The sequence below is a fragment of the Uloborus diversus genome, chromosome 3 (assembly GCF_026930045.1).
Source record: "Uloborus diversus isolate 005 chromosome 3, Udiv.v.3.1, whole genome shotgun sequence".
Taxonomy (NCBI): domain Eukaryota; kingdom Metazoa; phylum Arthropoda; class Arachnida; order Araneae; family Uloboridae; genus Uloborus; species Uloborus diversus.
Genome location: NC_072733.1, coordinates 119,714,933 through 119,739,664, shown reverse-complemented (window position 1 = coordinate 119,739,664; position 24,732 = coordinate 119,714,933). Strand labels below are relative to the sequence as shown.

Sequence of the window (24,732 nt, the reverse complement as noted above, 5' to 3'; positions counted from 1 at the left end):
GTTTAGACAAGATAGAGTAGGTAAAAGAGGTGGTGGGGTTTTATTTTATGTCAGAGACACTTTAATTTGCAACGAATTGGTAATTAATGATAAACCTAATGAGATTGATATGATTTGGCTGGAGTTGATTAGTAATAGGGGCAAAAAACTACGTTTGGGGAATATTTATAGGCCACCCAACTTAAGCCAGGGTCAAGACGAACAGATGTTTAGTATTATTAGTGACATTTCTAGCAAGGGGTCAGTCATCATAATGGGAGATTTTAATTTTCCAGGAATTGATTGGAATAATTTTTACCATAGTAATAGCAGAGAAGAGGATTTTTTGAAAGTTATTGGTGACTGTTTCTTAGATCAAATTGTAACTCAGGGTACTCAACAGGACGCGATTTTAGATCTATAGTTTTCTGCGACATGGAAGGCTCTGTTCAGGGGTTATGTGTAGGGGAGCACATTGGAGATAGTGACCACAACAGTATTAGGTTTGGGATTAAATTTGATATGCACAAAGTAGAGAATTTTAGGTTTGTGCCCAATTTCAGAAATACTGACTTTGTGGCACTTCGGCAGAGTTTGAAAGCAGTTTTTTCTTCTGGATTGGACAATAGCGATGTGAATCTTCAGTGGGCAGAGTTTAAGGAAAATCTAGCGAATACGGTTAGGGATCATGTTCCTTTTAGGAGAAAGGGTGTCAACACTAAAATTTGGCCAATGTGGTTCTCCAGGGAAACTAAAGACGCTCTAAATTACAAGCAAGCTGCTTTTTATAGGTTTAGAGAAACAGGTCACAGTGCAGAGAGGCTCCAATATTGTAAGGCAAGGCGTAAATTTAAGTATTTGGTACGGATTCAGAAGAGAGAGTTGGAGCAAAGACTGGCAGATAACATAAACAGGAATCCCAAGAGGTTTTTTGCATACGCTAATTCGGGGAAAGTTCGAAATAGTCATATTGGGCCACTGGTTGATGAGCACGGAATTTTAATTCAGGACGATAGTGATATTGGCTAATGTTCTTAATAACTTTTTTTTCGAGTGTTTTTTAACGATAACTGTATCTCAACAGTTGACACCAACAAGACACAAGCTGTAGTACAGCTTGAGGACTTTGTATTTTCCAGGGATGACGTTTTTACCTTCATTTGAAAAAAATTAAAGAGACTAAGGCTCCGGGGCCAGATGATATTTATCCGAAAATTTTAGTTGAATGTGCAGAGGAATTAGCAGATGTAATCGCAAACATTTTCAATGCTTCTTATAATTCGGGGGACAGTGCCAGAGGACTGGAAGCTGGCTAACATTACCACCGCTCTTCAAGAAAGGGTCTAAAGGGAGTGCGGGAAATTATAGACCTGTGAGTCTAACTTCGGTGGTTTGCAAAATTTTTGAAACATTCATGAAAATTAAGATAGTAAATTTTCTAGAGACTAATAATCTATTGACTAGTTTTCAGTACGGTTTCAGGAAAGGTAAATCTTGTGCAACTAATTTATTACATTTCTATGACAAAGTTAGCCATGGCTTTGGACAATAAGAAGCCTGTAGATGTTGTTTACATTGATTTTCAAAAAGCTTTCGATAAGGTACCGCATGTTGCTCTACTTAGCAAATTAGCTGATATAGGAATAGGAGGGAAAACTTTCATTTGGGTAAAAAATTGGCTGACCGGAAGGAAACAAAGAGTAGTTGTAAGGGGATATTATTCTAATTGGAGTGAGGTCTTAAGCGGGGTTCCTCAAGGATCAGTGTTAGGGCCTGTTTTGTTCATTGTCTTTATGAACGATATTCACAAAAATATTTCTGGGAACATGAATTGTTTTGCTGATGATGTCATGGTTATGGGGACTGTTGAAAATGAAGAACAAGCAAATCAGCTGCAAGAGGATCTAGATCATATTACGGAGTGGGCTGATAAATGGGGTATGGCTGTTAATGTTGGGAAATGTCAAGTGCTACATTTAGGGCATGGAAATAAGTGTACAAGTTATTATTTGCAAGGTTCAGTCATTAGTCAGGCAGACAAAGTTACTGATCTGGGGGTCCTAATAAGTCAGGATTTAAAGTTTAGCCAACAGTGCAGCATTGCTAGCAACAAAGCCAATAAGATGCTTGGGTTTATCAATAGATCTATTTCAAATAAATCTAAAGAAGTTCTTCTGCCCTTATATAGAAGTTTGGTAAGACCCCATTTGGAGTATGCTGTTCAGTTTTGGTCTCCTTATCTTAAGAAAGACATTAATGTATTGGAAAGGGTTCAAAGGCGGGCTACAAGGCTAGTAAGTGGACTTTCCCACTTAGATTATGATTCCAGGCTTAGAAGGCTAAAAGTGTACAGTCTTGAGCAAAGAAGAGACCGAGGGGACATGATTCAGCTGTTTAAATTTATTAAAACGAAAGATGTTACGGGGTTAAAGTTTAGCACTGAAAACAGGACAAGGGGTCATTGTTTTAAGCTATTTAAATCTCAGGCTAACATGGATATTAGGAAAAAATTATTATTTTAGCAGGGTAGTGGAACCTTGGAACAGCTTACCGGAAGAGGTGGTAATGAGCAAAGGAGTAGACAGTTTTAAGAGGGCCATTGATCTTCACTGGGGATTGTAAATTGACTAAGACCAGTCTAGCTTGGCCCAGAGCCTGTTGCTGGTCGTCACTTTTGTATTTGTATTTGTATATTATTGGTCATGTCACACACCTGGTGTGACTGTTTATGTTGCTTGATATCTTGTTTTACTAAAAGTATATAATTATTCATTTATTATTCCTTTCACAAGTGTCTCAAATACTAATTGTTTAATTTCATTTAATTGTTTAATATTGTGTTTTAGTTCGTTTTAGTAGGATAAGGAATTATGTCTTACAATAAAGTCTCACCTCCATTACCTAAAGACAAAAACGCCATTTCTCATTAACAGGTGGCAGTAATGACATCACATTTTATTTTCCATGATACAAAGTAGCCATCTTGTTTATTTTCAGCCATAAAGAAGTTGTGAGATTTTTGCCGAAAAATAAAAAAAATAGATTTTGTTTGAAAAACTATGTGTGGTTATTGGGAACTCTCACCTCCAAGAACTTGAATTTCAGGGATGTAAATTAAATGCAAAAAAAGCAGTGAACATGTTTTCATATGTTTAACATGTGCAGATTGTAGCAACGAAGAAAATAATTATTTCCCTGAAAAATGTATCCATTAGGCCATTATTAATGGAAAATTCCTCACCTCTGTGAATCTCACCTCCGTGACAGACCTTATCAATGTCAGTATTTTTGAGGTGAAAATAAATGTTGGAGGAAAAATACATCAATATTAGGCAGTCTACCAAAATTATAAATTGCCAATTTATTCTCCAAATTTACTAAATACTATTTTTAACACACATTTGAGCTAATAAGATAACTAAAAATTTAGCCGTACTTTAATTAAGATAGCTTAATATTAGATTCCCACTGTTCATTAAAATAGCTCATTGTTTGCAAAATTAAAAAAATTAGTACTTTGATGTTAAATTGGCCTCCATTTTTCACATGAAAAGTTTTTTCTTTTTTTAAAAAACTTCCTTGAATTGTTTTTATTTATGAGTGAAATAATTAGAACTCAGCTGGGCCATTGTTTATGGTTACTTCCAATAAGTAACACTTTCGTGTAAGAATGAAAATATATATATATATATATATATATATATATATATATATATATATATATATATATATATATATATATATTTGCGTTCAAAAGTTAAATTTTTGGGGGAATGACCCATGTGTGTGTGTGTGTGTTTTTCTTCTCTTTGCTATTTTTAAAAACATTTTATAAACATTTTCATGATAACAAGTAACTGATGGATGTTTTTTAAAATACAGCATCAGAAACAAAGTGTCTTATAATAGTCACTCATAAAATTGTATATCCAATGAAAAATGGGTTGGATTTATCATGTAACATGCTCTTGAAGCAAATCATTGAGATTTGATGCTGGGGACTAATTTTGTATGAATTTAAAAAATGCAGTCATAAAAATCCAATACCGTAAAAGCAAGTGACTATGGTACAGTTCTAGTACATTTCTGTCTGTAATTACTCAACATTCATTCAAAAAAAAAAAAAAAGTTGCATTATTATTATAGTTTAGGAACTGGGCTTTCGATTCCAACCCTGAAATAATTTGGAACTTCACCCACACCCCCTCCAGAGGAGTTTTTCTTTGTAGTATTCTCACCCTCTCATTGCAGGTGAGAAGGGTATAGCACAAGTTTCTAAGTTTTCATACAAGTTTTGGTGGTTTGTACCATACTCTACCTGTCTTATATTTTAATGGGAGAGTGGTAGACGTAAGTTATGCTGAATATTGAGCTTTGGAGAGTCAGGTACATCATAAAATCGAGACAAAACAAAGGAAAAATCTTCAGGCTTTTTTGGTTTGTTTAGCTGACCAGGCCCAGGATTTCCAGCTGTATCAACCTCTAATTCATCCACAACGAAGTCTGACACTGTATGTGAAATAGCAAAAGAAAATTCACCAGGTTCTTTTTTTTTCATATTGCATTTCTTTTTAACTAATTACTGTACCACACCCACCCTCCAAATTGTAAACTTGGCACCTTTATAACTGTAGCAACATCAAAATATTTTATTTTGGAATGAAAATTGGAGGTAACTTTCTTTATTATAATATAAAAGCGAAAGGTACTTATGAAATCGTTATTCTTTCTGCACAAAAATCCACTAACATAAGTTTCTGAGCTACCTACAAACACGAAGCACCAGTTGCTCACAACAAATAAATTCACAATCACCAGGTTATTCATCTGTCTGGTTGGTTTGACAGTGATAGCAACTCTCTCATTACCAAAAAAGGTTGCACAATAGTCCTATTGAAACTGGGATATCCCAGAGTGCATTATGAATGCTTATTGCATCATTACTGGGATTTGTATCATTCTTACTCCCGAAAGAATTCTCATGCGCTTTTATGGTAACTTTTTGAAGCCTACCTGAATTCTCTCGACACTAGTGTGAGTCAGACATCCAATGTGTCTGGACATATATTTTAGTAAACGCCTTTTTCAATTTATTTGTGGTGTATTATTTTCATTCTAAAACGGGTATGAATTTCTCTTGCAGCTAGGCCAGTGCTGGTTACTCAAAGAGGGCGGTGGAAAGACCAGCTTGGGGGCGCTTGATTTTTCAAGTCAGGGGTGTATCCCTACAATAATTTGGGGGGGGGGGGGATATAACTAATTCATTATATGGGAGGGATTGACTAATAAAAATAAAATTAAAAAGAAGAAAAGTTAAGAAATGAATCATGTCATTTTTTTTACATAAAACAATATACGTATGTGATTAAAAGGGTTTAAATGAAAATTAAGTATTTCGAGAGACAAGAATGAAACAAAAAAATTTCAACAGTATTCTGGATCCATTAACTTTTTTCAAACCATTCAACATAGATTCGTTTGAAGAATCGTTAGCTATAATTAAAATCAATTAAATCCTTAATAGTACTGTTTTTTATAAATGAAAAGTAGTAATATCAGGATGACATCTCTTTTTACCACTTTCAGTATCAATGAAAAAGGGGGGGGAGGGGGATCTCCTTCGAAATATTTTCGAAATTTAAGTCCAAAAAACGAAATTGTGAGCCATCTTTGATGACGCTAGAGCTCAGAGCTCTCCCCCATGGTTTCGATATTGGAGCTCTAGAAACACAATTTTAGAAATTTTTTTACAATGATTTTAGAGAAATGAGTTTCTGAAACCTTTCCCAAAAATGTTTCAATATTGAGGTCTGAAAACATTATTTTTATGAGCCATGACGTTAGGTAAGAGATGGGGTTCAAGTATGCTCATGTATGCTCCCCCGTAATTTTTCAAAACAGAACTTTCAAGAACGTAGCTTTGTTAGACAATTTTCGATGATGTTAGGGAATAGGGAATTATGAATTTAAGAGCTCTTCGGATTTTTTTTGAAATTGAAGTCGTAAAAACGCAATCGCCAGCCATCTTTCGGCGTTACGGGAAGGGACGTTGTTGGAACTTCCCCCGGAAAGCTTTCATAATTTAAGTTCCAAAAACGCAATCTTTAGAGGTTTGAGGCCTTCCCCCAGAATTTTTCAAAATTAAAATTTTAAACATGCGGAAGTTAACCGTTTTCAGTAGTTTCATGAGGAATAATTGAATTTGAGAACTCCTCCTCAGTGACTTTTAGTTATTGAAGTTCTCAAAAGGCAATTTTGAACGATCTTTGTATTTCGATAAAGGGGATCTGGTTCGCTCTAAATCCTTAAAATTGCAACTGTAGGTCATCTTTGATAGCGTTAGATGAAGGTATGGATTCAGCACCGCCGGAAATGTTTGATATTCAAGTTCAAAAACGCAACTTTAGAAAAAAAAATGTGATGTTAGGGAGAGGAGAGATTTTGTGATCTTTCCTCCCCTAGAAGTTTTTCGATGTAGGAGTTTTAAAAACGCGATTTTAGACCTTGATAATGCATTGGAAGATATGGGATTCAATTCAAGTTACCTTTTTCGGGCGTGTTTTAGAAACAGAAGCTCCAGAACGCAAAATTTTGGACTATCTTCGGTGGCATGGGCTGAAGGTCTTGGGGGCTCACTTCCTCGAAAAATTTTAGATATTCAGGTAATGAAAATGCCATTGCAGACGATGTTTTAAGTTGTTATGGAATGAGAGGTTTTGGTGGCCTTCTCTCGGAATTTTTTCTTCCCCAATCTCCTCTCGTACATCCATTTCTGTTTCTGGTCTGACCATACGGATTCGAACTTTAAGGGTGGAGGAGGGCAAGAGACACTTGTCTCTGTAGGAACTTTTAAAAAGAGAGGGGGCATTATCAGTGGCGGATGGGACATCATAAACCGGCCCTGGCATTTACAGGCCAGCCGGTCCCTAACAATACTGCGTATAGTGAGTGTACATGTCGATTGCGATCTCAGTATTTTTATTTTATACTATCTTCAAACAAACGCAGGCTTCCCCCCCTTTCTCTCTCTCTCTCTCTCTCTCTCTCTCTCTCTCAAGAATTGCTCTTTGAAAAGGAAATAATTTGAGCTTTCGATAATAATTTCGAGGTTTGTAATTTGAGCATTCAAATGAGGAGAATTGAGTTACATATAAGAAGAAAAAGAATGAGGAATGCGAAGCCTTGTAAAAAATGAAATAATTTTGCACATATTGGGAGGTCCGGGGGTTAAACCCTCGGAAAATTTTCGAAAATGTAGATTTAAAAGGGCATTTTTGAACGATTTTTAGGCGATTTTAGACAATGTTTGGGAAAAGGAAGTTTGGAGAATTCATTCAAAAAATGCTCAAAATGGAAGACTTAAAAACGCAAGTGAAGGCCATCTTTGGTAACATTATAGGAACAGTGATGTGGTTCAGGCAGGGAGTAGTGCACAAGTAGGGAGAAGGAACACCTGCTGGTCTGGGCCCGCAACCCCCCGAAGGGGGCCAAATATTTTTAAAATGAGGGGTAAATATATATTGGGACTTAGGACTAAACAATATGGAAGGAGGCTCGTAAAAGTCATTTGTGACGAGCCCCAAAATTTCTGTGCATGCCCCTGTGTTCAAGTTCCCCAACCAATATTTTTCAGTGCAAGTAGCCACATCTCAAGTTTAGACGTTATTCAAAGCTCTTTTAAGAATGGGGTAGCTTTTTGAAATTGAAGTCATTAAACTAGTTTGTGTTACCAATACATCCCCCCTCCCCACGCCATTCTCTGCAGGCACGCCTTATATGCAGTACGATTGAAGAGGAGAAACTCTTAATGTTAGGGGAAGAAAAATTCCAGAGCTCACCCCTTGAAACTTATGGAAATTGACATTTTTGAACGCAATATTGTAGGCTATCTTTGACAACCTACAGGAGACTTACAATTTTTCCCACTCGAAACTCCAAAAACGTAGTTTTAGTCGACTTTCAAGGATATTAGGGAGAAGTTTTCGGGAGCTCTCCCGAAATTTTTTGAAGTTCAACCCTTTAAAATGAAGTTTAAAACAAACTTGAATGATGTTGGCAAGAGAGAGGGAAAGACACACTCCCCCCCCCCCCCGAAAATTTTTAAAGTTAGTTTTTAAAACACAATTTCTATACGATCTTTGGTAATGTTAGTGGGAGGATTTTTTTGGTGCCTTTCTTCGGTAATATCCCGAAGTTGAAATTCCAGCAACGCAATTGTGGATGATCTTCGATAATGTTGTCAGATGTTTAGAGTCTTTTTACGAAAATCTCTTCTGAATTGCAACCCTAAAAGCGAAATTTTAGACGTTCTTTGGTGGTGGTTAGGGTTAGGAAAGGTTCAGGGACCTCCGGAATGTTTCCAAATTGAAGTCCTAAAAACGAAATTTAAGACCATCGATAATGTTTGGGGGGATGGGAGAGAGGGGGGTTCTTGAGGGTGTGGGTTGGGGCGGCGCTCTTCTTGAATTTTTTTGTAATTGCAGGCCTAAATGCGTAATTGTAAACCATCTTTGATGACGATAGACTCTTCTCCGGAATTCCTTCAAAAATCAAAGAATCAAGAACGCCGGTTTAGGCTACCAATTAGGAAAAATAAAGGGATAACGTCCCTATCTTCGCATATTTGATTAAATCATTGATTAAAATGGTGAGAAAATGTTCCTCCAATTTTTTTCTCCAAAACCATTTTTGTACTTTTGTTTTTCCGTAATAAATTTTTCAATTACCAGGTTGAAATTTTTATTTGTTGAAATACAAGCGTTCGTGACCTCAATAAAAAAAACTGTAACCATTTTGGACTAAATGGTGCTTTTCAGCGATACCTTAGGATTCTTTTTTAAAACTATGGTTTGAATATCGTACCGCCTCCTGAATCTCTTTATAAGTTTTAATTTACTTTCGATTTTTACATTCAAACACTTAGAACTATTGGTGTGACTGTTCATAACTATATTTTAAATTTTGCTCACTATATTTTAACTTTTTTTTTCTGTATAAAACATATTTTAATGGCCTATGAATTTTTTTCCTCTTAACTGTGATTTTTACAAAGATATTTATGCAAAAAAAAAAGGAAAAGCAATGTATAGAAATGCAAGTATTTCGGTGCCCCCTTTGATGCCACCATATTTTTTATCAATTCATTTTTTATTGAACTGAAACTTGTCAAGGGTTTGTACTATGCACTGAAGATTTTTTTTTGTTAAAAAATGTTCGGAACAGTTTTGTGATATGTTTCGGTGGCCCTCGGTTAGGTACATTATAATGCATAATCTTAGAGGTTTCTAAATAATCTTCAAATTCGGCATTTTCTTTGAAAATTTTGCAGAAAACTGATTTTTGTCACTCCACTGTGTTTTACTCTAATTTTTCATTCAGTAATAAAATGTTTCAATTCTGCAGAGAGTTTCCTTTTCTTAATCACTAAAATGAAATTGGTGGTTCTATTACTGAAAATCTGGATAGAAAGTGCAGCACGCACCTCACCCCTCCTGAAAACATCCCTGGTTAGGAATAGTGCATCCCCCAGAAATTTCCAAACTGAAGTTCTAAAAATGTACATGTAGGTTTCTTTGAATGATGGTAAGAAAACGTATAGGACCAGGAATCTTCCACCAAATGTTTTTATAAGATAGAAAAGCACTACCTTCTCGAAGTGCTTCAGGTGAACGACAAGAGTCAATCCATTATGGGAACATCAGCAACAGCCCCTGGTTGACATCAGCCAATGTCTCTCTGACGTGTTCATTAACTCCATCCCTTACGAACGAGAGTATGGTGCTTAGAATAGTGCATCTTTCTAGGTACTATAACAAGAGGCAGCTATGCAAGAATGTTATCTTATCGGCCGATGAATTTTCCCCACACAGAAAACATCTTATTTCTCACATAAATTGTAGTTTTCTTTTTTTTTTTTTTTTTTTGAAAATTGGAATAATGAAATTTCCTTAGAAATTTAAGTGAAAAAAAAGGAAGAAAAGCATGAATTAATTTTTATACTATGCAATTGTAAATTTTAATGCGACCCAAACAGAGGCGGCCCACCGGGCAAATGTCCGGCTGCCGCCGGCCCCATCCGTCCCTGGGCATTATTCTTGGGGAATACCTTGACTTGAAGCTGCCTCCCTTACCCACTTTTATTTAAATAACTATCAATGTTCAATTAACATGAGGAAGAAAAAAGAATTAGAGTGATTTTTTAAAAAACTTTTTATATATGAAAAATTCCTTTTTGTGCAATTTATTGCTTGGAAAGAAAGATAGATTTCAAAAATTTCACGTACTGAAAGGCCAATATTAGGCCGCCTATGGAAGGTCAGAGAATTTTTCTAAATTGACGTCAAACATAGTTAATTTTAGCTAACGAAGGTTTGAGGTTTCTCTCCAATCATTTTTCAAAACTGAAGTTACTAGAGATAAGCTTCGTGCCGTTTGGATTTCGGGAACCCTTCCAGGACATTTTCCAAAATAAAACTTTTAAAAACGCAATTTTATGTCATTAAGGGAATGCAGAAAATTCAGAGGTTTTTTCTAGAAAATTTTAGATTTTGAACTCTATCTTTGGTGACGTTGGGCAGGGGAAGGAATACGATTCAATGATTTTTTGCTGCAAATTGTATTGAATATAAGTATTTAACACTTTTTTTTTTCCTTTTTTTTGGCACTATTTTTGCTGTGTTTAAGATTTGACGTCTCGGCATCCGGTTGTTGTTTGGCTTTGAAGTTTAGAAATGCAGCATGAGGGTTTGTTTGGTTAGGTTTAAGGGGGTGAGGATGCAGGGAGGGGATTTGAGATTCTCTCCCAAAACCTTTTCGAAACTTAGTCTAAGTTAGACTATCTTTTGAAAGGGAGAATTTGAATGTTTACCCTCTGAAAATTTTAAATTCTTCTTTTCTCTTATGCTTTTAAAAATTTTCAATTTCCTGTGTTGACCTTAGGGAAAAGAATGGGAGGGAGGACGCAGTGTTTTCAACATTGAAGTTTAAAAAATTCAATTTTAGGCTAATTTTAAAAACGTAAGGAGAAGGAGGATTTGGAGATCTCCCTCGGAAAGTTTTCCAAATTGGAATATTAATGACGCAATTTCAGGCTATCTTTGCTACGGAATCCTTTCTGACAAATTTCAGTGTTAAAAACTCAATTTCAGGCTACATGTTGAGACGTTAGGTTAGGACGTGGGAGTTCTCCCTCGAAGAATCAGAGGTATGAAAATGCATTTTTAGGCAATGTTTGGTGAAGTCAAGGGATGGCCATTCAGCTTTTGTACCCTTTTGTGCCTAACTGATCCAGAGCCTCATCTATCCACCTTTCTTCATGTCTTTATATGAAGTTTCAATGAAAACCCATAAAGGGTTCAGCGAAACACAAATAGGATGAATTTGCCTCCCTCAAAAGTTCCACCAGGGGATGGGGTAGGCCTGGCTCTTGGGATAGGTGACCTGTGCCACCACCTAGGGCGGTAGATTTTTGGGGCGGCAAATATCAGGATGGCAAAATGTAAGGAAACAAAGATAAAAGGAGAAAAAAAAACGGAAGTTTGTTCTTTAGATTTTTTTTTCTTGCAGCTCAAAATGTAACGGTGAGTGTATGCTTATGGGGTGGCACTTGTCAACATCGCCTGGGGCGACAGAACTACTAGAGCAGGCCCTGCGAGGACAAGAGTCAGCCTCAAGAGGGAGAACGAGCCGGCTTGCTCTCCCTAGATCCAGCTCTGAATTTTTCGCTTCCGTATTCAGTTTTTGTTTGACACATTTATGATTTTATTAAATTCGATTATTTCATTCATTGTGGTTTCAAAAAATCTAGTTTCGGCGATTTCTGAAAAAAAAAAAAACCACTTGCAGTCAAAATGAAAAAGATGAAGAAAGGGGCGCCATCAGAGGAGGGCGCACCGGGATTCGTCCCGGCATCCCGGTGGGCCGGCACGGGCCTGCTTGCAACCTTCACGGTGCAATATGTTTACTCTGGAGAATTGGGTTTGGTATGTTCAGTAGGGGGGGGGGGGGTAAGCGATGGAAAAAAGAAGGAATGGGGACAACTGACTGAAAGAAAGTTCATTAAATAGGCATCAGTAGCCTAAACTAAAAACAAATTGCCCGATTTAAAATATCAAATAAAGCAAAATGCTTTACAAATTATAGATCAGTATGTAGAAACAAGAGGTTGACAAAAATCAAATCTTTCTCTGAATGCCTTGAATTTCTGTAATAAAAACTGTGTGCAGAAGGTCCGTCCTGTAGGGAATTATTATTGATAGTCTTTTGGCTTCTAATAATAAAGACAAAACTCCTGCTCTTAGTTTTTAGGTTTAAGATTACATTTATATCTTATTGTTTAGCATTTAGTTCTTTTGCCTTGTGCAATATTGTATAATATGTATTTTAGACTTAAACATTCTTTCTCCTATTTTGTAGCTTTAATATTTTGGCTTATGACCATACAGGACAAGAAGAAAAGAAACAAATTCAAAACATATACCACAATAACACGATTGGCAGTGGCCACAAAAAAAAAAAAAAAAAAAAAATCATTTCAACCCAATAAGAAAAAGCAATGAAAAATCAGGACACGCTTCATATTTTTAGTACACAGACACACACACATGTGGATGTGTATGCATAATCTGCAAAGAAAACTAATAAATAAATGCACGCAAAAATATAAAATTTGTAAAAATAAATATTAACAAGCTGATGATTTCCTTTTATGCTAATTTAATGATAATAGTGCTTGGACTTGGAGTAAGCAAAGAAACACTTCAAATATTTTCACCCCAAGTTTATTACAAACCGAAGCAAAAAAAAAAAAAGTTTTATACTGATTATATTCCCAATATTGGCAATTTTAATGTGATTCAATGGTTTTCTCTCTAAATATCGCCAATAGTGGCCAAATTGAAACCAAATTTAAAAAAAAAAGGCAAATTTTTTACTAAGTTGGCGACAAAACTTGGCGACCAAAAGTTTGCCGATATATTGCCAGGTGTTTGACGAAATATAACACCACTTGAGTTTGCACTGAAATTAACAATGATTTCCTCCCAAAAAGGTGTAAAAGACCGCCTTTGGAGCATCCAAATGCAATCAAAAAGGGAGGTGCACAACTATACCCCACTAGGAGTCTACGTACCGAATTCAAACTTTCTTGGACATACTGTTCTTGAGTTATGCGAGATACATATGCACATACACACATATGAACAGACATACGTACATACAGACGCCATGAGAAAATTCATCGTAATTAACTCGGGCATCATCAAAATGGATATTTCAGGGGTGTCTATATGTTCTTAGGCGTATATCCACATGTGGTTGGGTTAGAAAAAAACTCAATATTCACTTGGGGATGAGCAAAATGGAAATTAAGGCTGATTTTTGTGTGAAATTTTTTTTTGCGAATACAATTCTTCCTTTTTGGTAAAAGGAAGTACAAAAGAATACAACTAAATAACATTTGAATGGGTCCCTAGAAAACGGGCATATGTCACAAATTAAAATTTTATCTTTAACTTGCAACATATGCCCTTCTTCTGGGGCAGGAAGAGTAAATATTAATGAAGATCAAGTGTAACAAATGTCCTTCTTCTACTGTAACGTATGCCCTTCTATAGACCCATTCATTTGTATTTGACACACACTTTTATGACAACTTGATGAGAGATTAATTATTCATTTATGCTGTACAAAATTTGAGATGATTTGATTACCATATAACTAAATTTCCCTCCTGTGCTATTTTGTAATAATAGTTCATCCTCTCCTATCAAGTCGATAAAAATTCATTCAGGAGAAAAAGCAGCAGATTTTAAAGCTACCATCGTCAATTCAGTCTGATTTAAACAAAAATCACTCTGTTCTTCTCCTCAAAATGTGTCAAACTTACTTTGTAACAAGTTGGGCCTGTTTAATCTCTGAAGTTAGTGGAAGCTCAGTCTCATTTTGGGGGCCCCCGCTTTTGGTTTGTTGATTTTTTTTCTCGAAATTCTATCATAGTCAAACAAAATTCACATATTATTTTTAGAAGATCAACAAAATTCTGATTCAAGTTTGATCCCTGTGGGAATTCACCTTTTGCTGTTAGCCCAGTTAGAAGTTACCATGTGTGTGTGGAAGGGGGGGGGGGGGTATAACAGTCCATATATAAAAGAATAGAAGACAATATTAATGCATAAATGAGCAGAAATGACTTGTTTCAGGGTTACTATGAACCCCTTTTTCAATGCAAAAAAAGTGGCTTATGAATTAAAAGACATCTGGCAAAAGCAAAGTCCTTACCTTATAACTATGATATATAATAACTTATTATGTAACTAATTATTTAAACTGCCACATTTAATTGGTAATATGTGTTAAATTCTAATTAAGGGTGTCCCCAACACCACTTCGTTCCCTGCCAATTTTACTAGCCCAGTTAAACATTGCAATTTGGGAATCATACATTAATTTTAAGTGAACTATCTAAAGCTGCTTCTGAAGCACTTTCTTGCAGATATAGAACCAAGGGCTTTATCTCTCTTTAAGTTGTGAGTAGTTATGGATTTTAAATATTAAAAAATGCTGATGTTTTAATCTCAAATTCTGTGTTGAACTTCCATTGGTATACTTTAACATTTACAATATCTTACAACTTTCTCTCAATTGCATTTTGAAGTATGATTTTTGCTTTGTATGAATTTTTTCAAATTAAACTTTCATCATTTTCATTCTCATTGTGGAATTTTATTGATTACATGATTTTAATATAACATTATTTTTTTAGTGCTATTTGGCTCTGGCCAAAGGGCCACTTGTTCCAGATAATGTTTTAATATTGCCTATCAAACATGTAAAGTCATCTGTCGAGTTATCCCATGTAGAGATGGAGGAAGTAAACAAGTACAAAAATTGCTTAGTGAAGTTTTTTGATAAAAGAGATAAAGATGTTGTATTTTATGAAAGAAATTATTGTAGTAGACATTTACAGCTTCAGGTATTATATATCTTGCTAAAATATGTTTCTTATCATCGTTGATTTTCTTGATAAACTCTTTATAACAGAAATTTACCTTTTTCTAATTCATGTTTATGAGATTTAACTTTTTGGGAAATCAAATTCCTTGTTCAAGAATTTCATATTCATCCAATTATTGAAAATTAATTCAGAATCTGAAGAGAAAGCATGATAGATCTGCTTTATACTTAAATTTCCCTTCAGATTTTACTGTGTATTATTTAAGTTTTTGTAATGAAAAACTTTCCCAACTGTGACAAAGTTTTATCATTAATGGTTAGTTTTAACTGTTGAGTAAGATATTTTTAAAACTTAATTTTATTATTTTTATTCCATAGAAGGTTTTGCAAATTGTAGATTTTGTATAATTTTCAGTCCAATAACGAAGCATTAAGTTATAAACAGCAACAGGCTCTTGGCCCAGTTACGCGCTTCCCATTCAGTTTATCAATCTGTAATAAAAAGTTTTATTGTAGCATAGCAATTACCAAAGCTAATAGAAATACTTTGCTTGAGCATACTCTTAAACAACTAGATTAACAACGCTCTTCTTATACAACTATATTCCAAATTAAAACTTTAAAATATATAGAATAAATAATATATTTTGTTGTTAATAGAATACTTTTTTATAAAAAAAATAAATAATATATTTTAAAATAAAATGTATTATTTATTCTGTTAATATTAATTGGTTCAACTCAATTAAAAGTTATAACAAAAGGATAGCTTTGAACGTATTAAATTTTACATGTAGTTATTTATATACATGCTTGTCGTATAAATCAGTTACATTGTCACTCCGGTCATAAGGCCAGTTTCACAAAGTCCCAAAAGGTGACCTTATATCGAGGTCCGACTGTAAATATAATTTATAGTATAGTAGCAAAATGATGCTTCATCATTTTTTAGATTGATGTGTATAATGGGTTGCTCTGTTGTACACTGAGGAACACTGAAAATAGCGCCTCAAGAAGGAAGCATTGGATTGAAGTGAAATTTAATGTGCAGAATAATGCAGATGCGAGATACATTTGATCCCAAAATCGAGGCAATTAAACAAATACAGGCTAAGAAATTAGATAAATACAGTGCTTCTTCAATTTCCCCCTTTTGCCGCATAATATTCCGCAATGCGATCCGACATTGAGCTAATTACATGTCTGATGTTGTTCTGAGGCTGATGGACCCCCAAATTTTGAACAGTCGCTTCTAATTTTTGCACAGAGTAGCACGGCAACATCTGGTGTTTCAGCTGATCCCATACATGCTCCATAAGAGAAAAGTTGGGGGAGTGTGCTGGTCATGGAAGAGTCTCAAAAGGATGCAAGAAGTCTTGAGCAACTCTAGCTGTGTGCGGGCGAGCATTATCCTGCTGGAAAATTGCTCCTGGGAGGCCATTTAGGAACAACTCCAGATGTTGTTGCAGAATTTAACTAACATAACGTTGGCCTGTTAAAGTTCCACGTACCACAACTAGAGTGGACCTGTTATCATAGACTGTAGCCTCCCAGACCACTATGCCCGCTGTGCGGGTAGTGTGTCTTGCGATAAAATGGGTGGAAGGGTACCTTTCTCCAGGGCGCCTCCACATCCATGCGCGAAAACCATCTGACCCCAAAACGAATTGGGATTCATCACTGAGCATCACCTTTTGCCAATCAGTGGTATCCCACATCGCTTTGGCTTTGCATCATTGCAGACGGAGTTGCTTTGTTTTGGTGTTAAAGGGAGCACACGAAAAGGGGGCTTGGTCTGCAAATTTACTTCCGCAAGACATTTAGAGATTGTGCAGGAAACAACTGCTACTCCTACGTCTGATTGTATGGTGAAACGAGTTACTGTGTGATCCACAAGCGTTTGCCATACGATCCTGCCATCCTCTCTCCTCGTGGTCTTCCCGGTCACTCCAGATCTGTTTTTTTTGCATGTGGGTACCATTTCGTGTCCACTACCTCCAAGTTTCTAACGGAACACTCTGAACGATTCACCTGTGCAGCAGCACGGCTTGTTGACCACTCTGCAATTTTCATACGAATGATCAAACCTCTCTCAAACTCGCTTAACTGTGAGAAACGTTTTCTAACTCGTCTTCCTGGCATCCTTCACTCATTATGGTTCTCCAACAATCTGGGTGTAATTGTAACATTTAAAAATCTTAATATATGCACTGGTTTATATAGCACCTTTTCCCTGATGTCACCGATACTGTAGGGTAAACAGTAGTGATGGGCATAATCGAGATCTTTTGATAATCGAGATCTCGGGAATCGAGTACTTCTTATAATCGAGTGATTGATAATCGAGATCTTTTTAAGTCGATCACTCGAGTGATTGATAATCGAGATCTTTTGAATCGAGTACTCGAGCGATTGACTTCTCGAGATCTTTTGAATCGAGTACTCGAGCGATTGACTTCTCGAGATCTTTTGAATCGAGTACTCGAGCGATTGACTTCTCGAGATCTTTTGAATCGAGTACTCGAGCGATTGACTTCTCGAGATCTTTTGAATCGAGATCTCGAGATGTTTTAAATCGAGATCTCGAGATGTTTCAAATCGAGATCTCGAGACGTTTGAATCGAGTACTCAAGTAGTTCATTTTCTGCGCTTTTCCAAAATTGAGTTGACTGCTACGGGGGGGTACCCATTAAAAGGGGGTGTGGCATGGCGCAGCCTGTGCAACTAAAATTTTTAGAGCCGGTTTTTTGAGAGGGTTTTTTTAATCTCATTTTCGGAAGGGGGGAGGGGATCCATGGCGCTGCCTGCGAAACCGAAATTTTTAGAAGCGGTTTTTTTGAGAGTTTTTTTAATTTTAAATCTCATTTCGGGATGGGGGGGGAAGGCTCTTTCTAGACGGATGCTCCGTAACATTTGAGAGGGCGCACCATCGCCCTGCGAAAGGGGGGAGGTGGACTCCATTGACTTCAGTTAAATTCCCGAGTTGTTTTGGCAGGGGTGCGCTCGAGATAGGAATGTGACATTTAGCCTACCATTTAGGGGTATAATAATGGGCGAACCCTCCTAGCTTAAAGAAGTTTTAGGTTAAGTTAGGGGGGGTATTGACACCCCCCTTTTAGAAGGGGAATCAATACCACTCTCCCCAAATTCCATGAAAAATTCTAGTTTTTATATTTAAGTGTGTTTAGTTTTTTGTTGTTTTCCGATAAAATAAGCAGATACACCTTTTGTCCCCTTACCCTTACGGTAAAGTTCGAAATGCAAGCTTGTTTTAGGGGGTCGATTCGATAGATTTTAGTCTTCATTTTGGGGTCGCAATTCTTGGGGGATGCAGGTTTAACTAGATTCCCTGTTAGCTTGTCAGAAATAGGAGCTCGGCATTTGGGCGACTGAGTGATTTATTCGAACGGTTATGCATTTAAACTAATGATTTTCAGTTATCACGTGATTATTTCGAATGGTTTCGGGCTCTCAAACACAAAGTTAATAATGTAAACAAGTAGGGGAATAGTTGCTCTGCACAAAAGTACTCATCATTCTTTCCTAGTTTATAGCTTTGCTTTTTGTTTTTGATGCTCTTGTTGAGAGTTAAGTATATTTATCTGACTAATACATGAGGAGGGAGGGTAAAATATTTCTGATTGCGTTTTCCAGAGGATTGGGATTCCCGGCGCATTGAAAAGTGTACAGTGTGGCTTGAAGTGCATTGAAGTTCATGATTATTTTTTTTCTTTCTTGATCTGCTTTTTTTTATTTTTATTTTTCATTCGTCGACTTTCGGAATATGCAATAACAGTAAAAGTGTAGGGAATGAAGTTGAAATGTTTCTGAGTGCATTAAAAAGAAATATTGAAGTTTGTCGTGTGGGTTTTAGCTTCTACTCTTCGGCCCAATTTTTAAATAAAAATTACATTTTATACAGATTGTTTTTTTTTTTTTGAAATTCCATACTCAAGATATTTGTGACTTCTTGTGTGCGTAGCATTTATTTTCGCGCGGGTAGTTAAATTTAAGTATTTTGCTTGTTTTACTCGCTTCTGTTTATGTCATATTCCTTACAGTTTCGTAAATGTTGATTAGTATATTATTTACTCAACTTAAAAAAATTTAATCAATTAATGTGCTGGTTTTATGTTTTTTTTTTTTGTAAAGTTGAGGCAAAACTGCTGAAAATGCTTAGGCTCGCAACAGTCCATTTCGGAACTTAAGGTTCCGTAGCTGCGTTTCATTTTCCGTGCGTTGGTCCTCAAAAAGGTTGAAATTGATTATCAAGTTTCTCTGAAAAGCAGATTACGTATTCGGTTTTCAAATCATCCGAGACGCTCGATAACCGAGCATTCCACAACAAACAATATATTATACAAGAGAGAGTGCGGGGGAGGGGGTAAATGGCGCAGACCACGCCATTGAAGTTTTGAAGAAGAGAGGGTAACTTAAGCGGGCTTTAATTTATTTTAGGGGGTTCAACGTTGCATTTGAGGGATGAGTGTCATCGCCATGGGGGGGGGGGGGCACAACTGCATTATAAACACCTTGCGTTTAATCACCTTGCGTTTTTCATAAACATTTTAACATGGCTGCCACAGCGTTAACAATCGCTTTAAAACGTTTACTCAACGAAGTGTGCTCTCTGAGTAACCCCATTCGAGAAAAAGCACTCAAGAAGCAACTATTTGATTCGGAAACCTTACAGAATGACAGGGGTATCCGTCCGTCCCTGTGAGCAATGGCGCGCTTCTTATGACAATCCCCCCTGCCCCAAGAAACGATAATCCGAAAAAGGTCTAAGACTACCTAAAATTTTCAATTACACGTTTTGTACCATACCGGTCAAGGGCGCCCATATGCAAAATTTTAAGGGGGGGGGGGGCTCAGATATTTTCTCTATGGTTTACTAGGATATTTTCCCCATAGAAACCGATTTCAGTACAGATAAGAGTTATTAAAGTTCGACATTTTTAATAACTTATTGATTAATTGCTGGAGAAGAAATGATTTTACATTTTTGCAAAGAAAAAAAAAGTACTAAAAGCAAGGATGTACTAATTTCAAAGAAGGGAGAGGGGGCTTGAGCCCCCACTTGCCCCCCCCCCTATATGGAAGTTCTTGATACCGGTTTAATATATTTTTAAGTTTAACAACTCTCAAGTTTAAACCTGCTAGTGTCGCCCAACGACCTGCCCATATTATCATTATCCTTCACTTTTTAATAAAAATTGTATATACGTACGTATTTAATCTTAGTCAAGTTCAAAACAGTATGGAAAGCATTTCTCTATCCTTTGTTTCAAGATTTCACCACCGGATCACACCAAGGCCGGATACAGAAAACCATTTGAAGGGGGGTGAGAACAAGCTGAAGAAAGCCCTCCCCCATGAACGAAATTCCCGTTTTAGGTACGAAAAAATTCTGAAACTTTTTTGGGGGTCAATAAAAAGCCCCAAATCGGTCAGGAATAAGGCACATAATTGGGGATAAACATTGCAAATTAATATCATATGCAATAAAACAAAGTAGTAGTTCAAATATTTTCTTTGAAAAATAATTGATGTATTGAAAATATAAGATACTGTCATCGTTTACATTTTATGCATAAATTATTTGAACACAATGTGTACGGATACTATTGTCGAGAGTTAGGGGGGGGTCATGACCCCCACGACCATCCATTGTATCCGCCACTCACACAACACATGCCCCTCCATATATCCGCTCATATGATAATTAACAATTTTCGTTCTAAAAATGTCGTTCGGTTATTATGGAATCTCTCAATTATCCAAAATTCGAAGCCAAACATTCAACTAATACCCCATTCGAATAAAGCAAGAGAAAAGCAATCATGCGATATTAAAAATCATTCCAAATCTATCCATTCCAAGAGCAAAGGGCACCACCTATGAAGCTCTTCCCCCAAGAGCAATACCCCCAAAAGAGACAAAATCCCCTAAAAATTACAATCCCGCAGTTAACGTCAAAACTCCACTCCCTCCCCTCTTATTTGCACCCATAGGAATGAATTACACGAGAAGTTAACCACTTGTTTTATTAAGAAATAACTAAGTATCTTTGTGCCGAGAAGTAACATGAAATCACAAACGTTTTGTATCCCAAATATACAGAGTAATGCAGAAACGTGTTTTGGAGTCTTAAGGTACCCTTTTTCCAACAAAATAGTAAGCTTTTACATATAAGGGGCCATTCCTTTGTTACGTGTGGATGATTTTGACCATTTTTGACCCCTTCCCCCCATGTAAGGGTACGTAAGGTTTTTCAAACCCCTCCCCCTATTCTTACGTAAGATTCCATTTTGTTTTTCGAAATAATGAAATAACTAATCTAATATCACTGGAATCGAAATTTAATTCACTATTATTAAATTAAACCTTTTTGCGTGAAGAAATATTTACTAAAAATTGGAATCTAGACTGAATGTGTTTTCGACATTTTTTTGTATATGATGCGATAGTAGTTAAAAATAAAACATGACATACAATAGTGCAATTCTTTTATTATGTTTTGCATTATTAATTCTTCGTAAAACAAATAAAAAACAGTCATCCTCATACGCTTTTATTTTCCAGACGCAAGTGAAACATCGACTTGGAAGATACTGTGTAAGAATGCGTTTGAACCCCCCCCCCCCAAAGTATGTAGACATTTTTCCAGCCTCAGCGCCTGGGACCCTTACGTAATTGATGAGTGGTCCGTAAAGACACCCAGTAATGTCCTTACATCCACAATCTCACTATTTTGCATTGAAAAAAGGGTTCCTTGAAACCCCGAAACACGTGTCTGCAGTGATCTGTATATTTGGGCTCTAAAACGTTTGTTATTGCCTATTACACTTGTATCATTACCCAATAGTATAGTCAAAGGTGAACGTAAGGGGGAAGACGTCCCCTCAGGTTTTCAACTTAAGTATTCCCCCTTTTTACCTGAACTATAATTTAATGCCTCTCAAGTTAGAACCTTATTAGCGCCTCCAACCTTTATTTCCACCACCGGGACACACAACACATGTTTCCCACAGACCCGTCCATGTGTTCATTCATTAACACCTTTCGCTCAAAACATATCATTAGACTACCAAGGCATCCCAAAGAATCATTTGATAATCAAGCATTCAATAGTATACATTCAATTATAACACTATTTGAATGAAACATTCGAAAGGCAATTATTTGATTGTAATACCATTTAGATCGCAAGGGTATCTATTCCTCAAGTGTGCTGGCACACTTTTTAAAATTAGGGATCCTCTCTCCCCCTCAAGAAGGACACTCAATAAAAAAGACTAACGTCCATTAGGAATTTCAATGGCGCGCTGAGGAGCCCACCTCCCCTGTGGGCTCCTCAGCGCTGCCCGTCTTTCTGGGGGAAGGGTTAAAAGGTTTCAATGCAAATTTTTTCGGAAAACAGAAAAAAACCATGCTCATTCTTCATAAGTAAAATCACTAACTTTTCAAAGCCAGCCATTTGACCCCCTAAATGACGGATCCGCCCCTGCAACTAAAACACTTCAGAAGCAGGGGAGCCCACCCACCCTGAGGTCAAGCCCCCCCCACCCTCAATTTCGCAGAGACCTCCCCCCAAAAAATGAGGAAAATACCTCTTAAAACACCCCCCTAAAAATGTCAATAGCACAGTCTGCGCCATGACCCCCCCCCCCTCCATAGGTGGGCACCCTTGTCAGAAGTCAACTATATTGAGAGGTTCATTCGATTATCAAATCGATCGTAGAATACACTGTTCGAGTGATTGACATCTCGAGAACTCAATATCTCGAGAACTCAACATCTCGAGAAGTTCAAAGCGAGAACTTGAGCAGTTGATCGCTCGAGCACTCGGAAAGTGACAATCGAGAACTCGAGCAGTTGATCGCTCGAGTTCTCGGAAAGTGAAAATCGAGAACTCGAGAAGTTCATCGCTCGAGAACTCGAAAAGTGATAATCGATTACTCGAGAATTTCATCGCTCGAGAACTCGAGAAGTGATAATCGAGTTCTCGAATGATCTTGAATAATCGAGTGATTCGATTATGAGAACTCGATTATGCGCATCACTAGTAAACAGTCATGCGCATTGACACCAAACTTGGATCATTTGCATATCTGATGTCACTCTTCTTATATGCAAAATTTCGCGTTTGTATCTTCCTGTCAAAATATTTGATATTTTTTATTTGTTTTCTTGACTTTCCGGTACTGGGGAAATGATATTAATAATACTTACCTATTTTTATGTGAGGGGACTCTCCATGTCTTGACGCTGCACTAATTAAATACAGTCCCAAAGCTTTTGTTCTTTCCTGCATGCGTAGTAAGAAAAATGTAAACAAACCGCACGGTGCTTGATTGACGGTTCAGTTAAAAATCACAGTGAAAAAAAAAATCTTGTCCGCCAATGTAACGGTTTCAACGAAATTAAGTGTTGCCAAAATATTTTTTGAGTTTTCTTAGTGAATTTCATCGAACTTGCAGCCAAGAATATGTAAATTGTGTGGAACGTCATCGAAGCAGTATTTAAGCGGTGGACATCCGTCCATCGATCTCTCTCTCTCCCCTGCTACCATTACCAGGATATCTCCTCCTGCATAAGCTGTTGTAGTGGGCTACCTGCCCTTGGATCTATCGTCCTGTTGATGATGGAATCGTGTTCCACTTGATCTACATGCCAAATGAATTGGGCCGGCCGGCCTTACGTGGATGTTTTAAGACTTCCTTCGTAATCACCTGGCGGAAGACGATTCGAGATCGCTGGACTGTTTTTCCATTATCAAGATGAACTTTTTAGGAGCACCTGTGGTATAACTGTTATATTTATTGTTCATGTTCGCTGCAATATTTTTATTATTGCTGGATAGGATTCTACAAGAATAATATATTTTTAAGAAGCCTTTTTTGCTTGTTAACATGTTGTATTTTAGTACTAATAAATGTTAATGATTTACTTAAATATTCTTTCTAATTTGACTCAACCGAGACACATTTGTGAGGTCCACCAAAAATTTTAATTAGTTTTTCCTCCTGACATTTGGTAGCAGAGCGTGGTTACCTCTGTGTCTTGGTATTTTGAGTTTAAATTTTAAAAATGGAAAAAGATTATAGAAGCATTAAAAAGTTAAATAACCAAAACTGGTCAACATGGTCAAGGGATATGAAAATGATTCTTATAGAGAGGGACCTGTGGGAAATAACAAAAGAAAAAACATTAGATCGGGAAGTGCCCGAAAACAAAAAGAAAGCCAATCAGGCTTTGGCATTGATTTATTCAAATATAAATGATGAACTTAAACAATATTTGAAATTGAAGATCCCCAGGTCGTTTGGGAAACTCTCAAACAAAATTTTGAACCCTCATCCCTGGCCAGAGTTGCTAGTTTATGGGAAGAATTATTTTCATGTAGAATCCTAGAAAACGAAAGTATTGGGATGTTTGCATCAAAATTAAGGATAATTTTAAAACAGTTACAAGAAAGTAATTATGCAATGGATGAAAAGTTACAAAGTTTTCAACTTATTAGAAATTTATCTGAGGATTTTCGGGGAATTGTACAAAATATATACCGTTGGGAAGAAAAAAATTCACATTTTCAAATGTCTTAACAGAATTGTTAGCTGAAGAAGGACGTATTAAGTACCTTAATAATGGGGATAATGGCAAGGGCAAATCAGTGGTGATGAGTGCCACCTCAAGATATGGAGAATCCTCAGGGGGGAAGTTTAAACAGAAAACATGTTTTCTATGCAAGAAGCCCGGACATTTGGCAAGTCAATGTTGGCATAGAAGTAAAAATAA

General features: G+C 36.6%; 1 protein-coding gene across 1 annotated transcript in view; it reads left to right on the top strand.

The window, feature by feature from the left end:
• The window catches only part of LOC129218198 (CWF19-like protein 1), a gene marked incomplete in the record, with an annotated part of 185,432 nt that overhangs the window by 135,997 nt on the left and 24,703 nt on the right, over positions 1–24,732 (top strand). Inside the window, 1 exon segment of the mRNA XM_054852413.1 lies at positions 14,741–14,950. Coding sequence (XP_054708388.1) covers positions 14,741–14,950 — 210 coding nt within the window.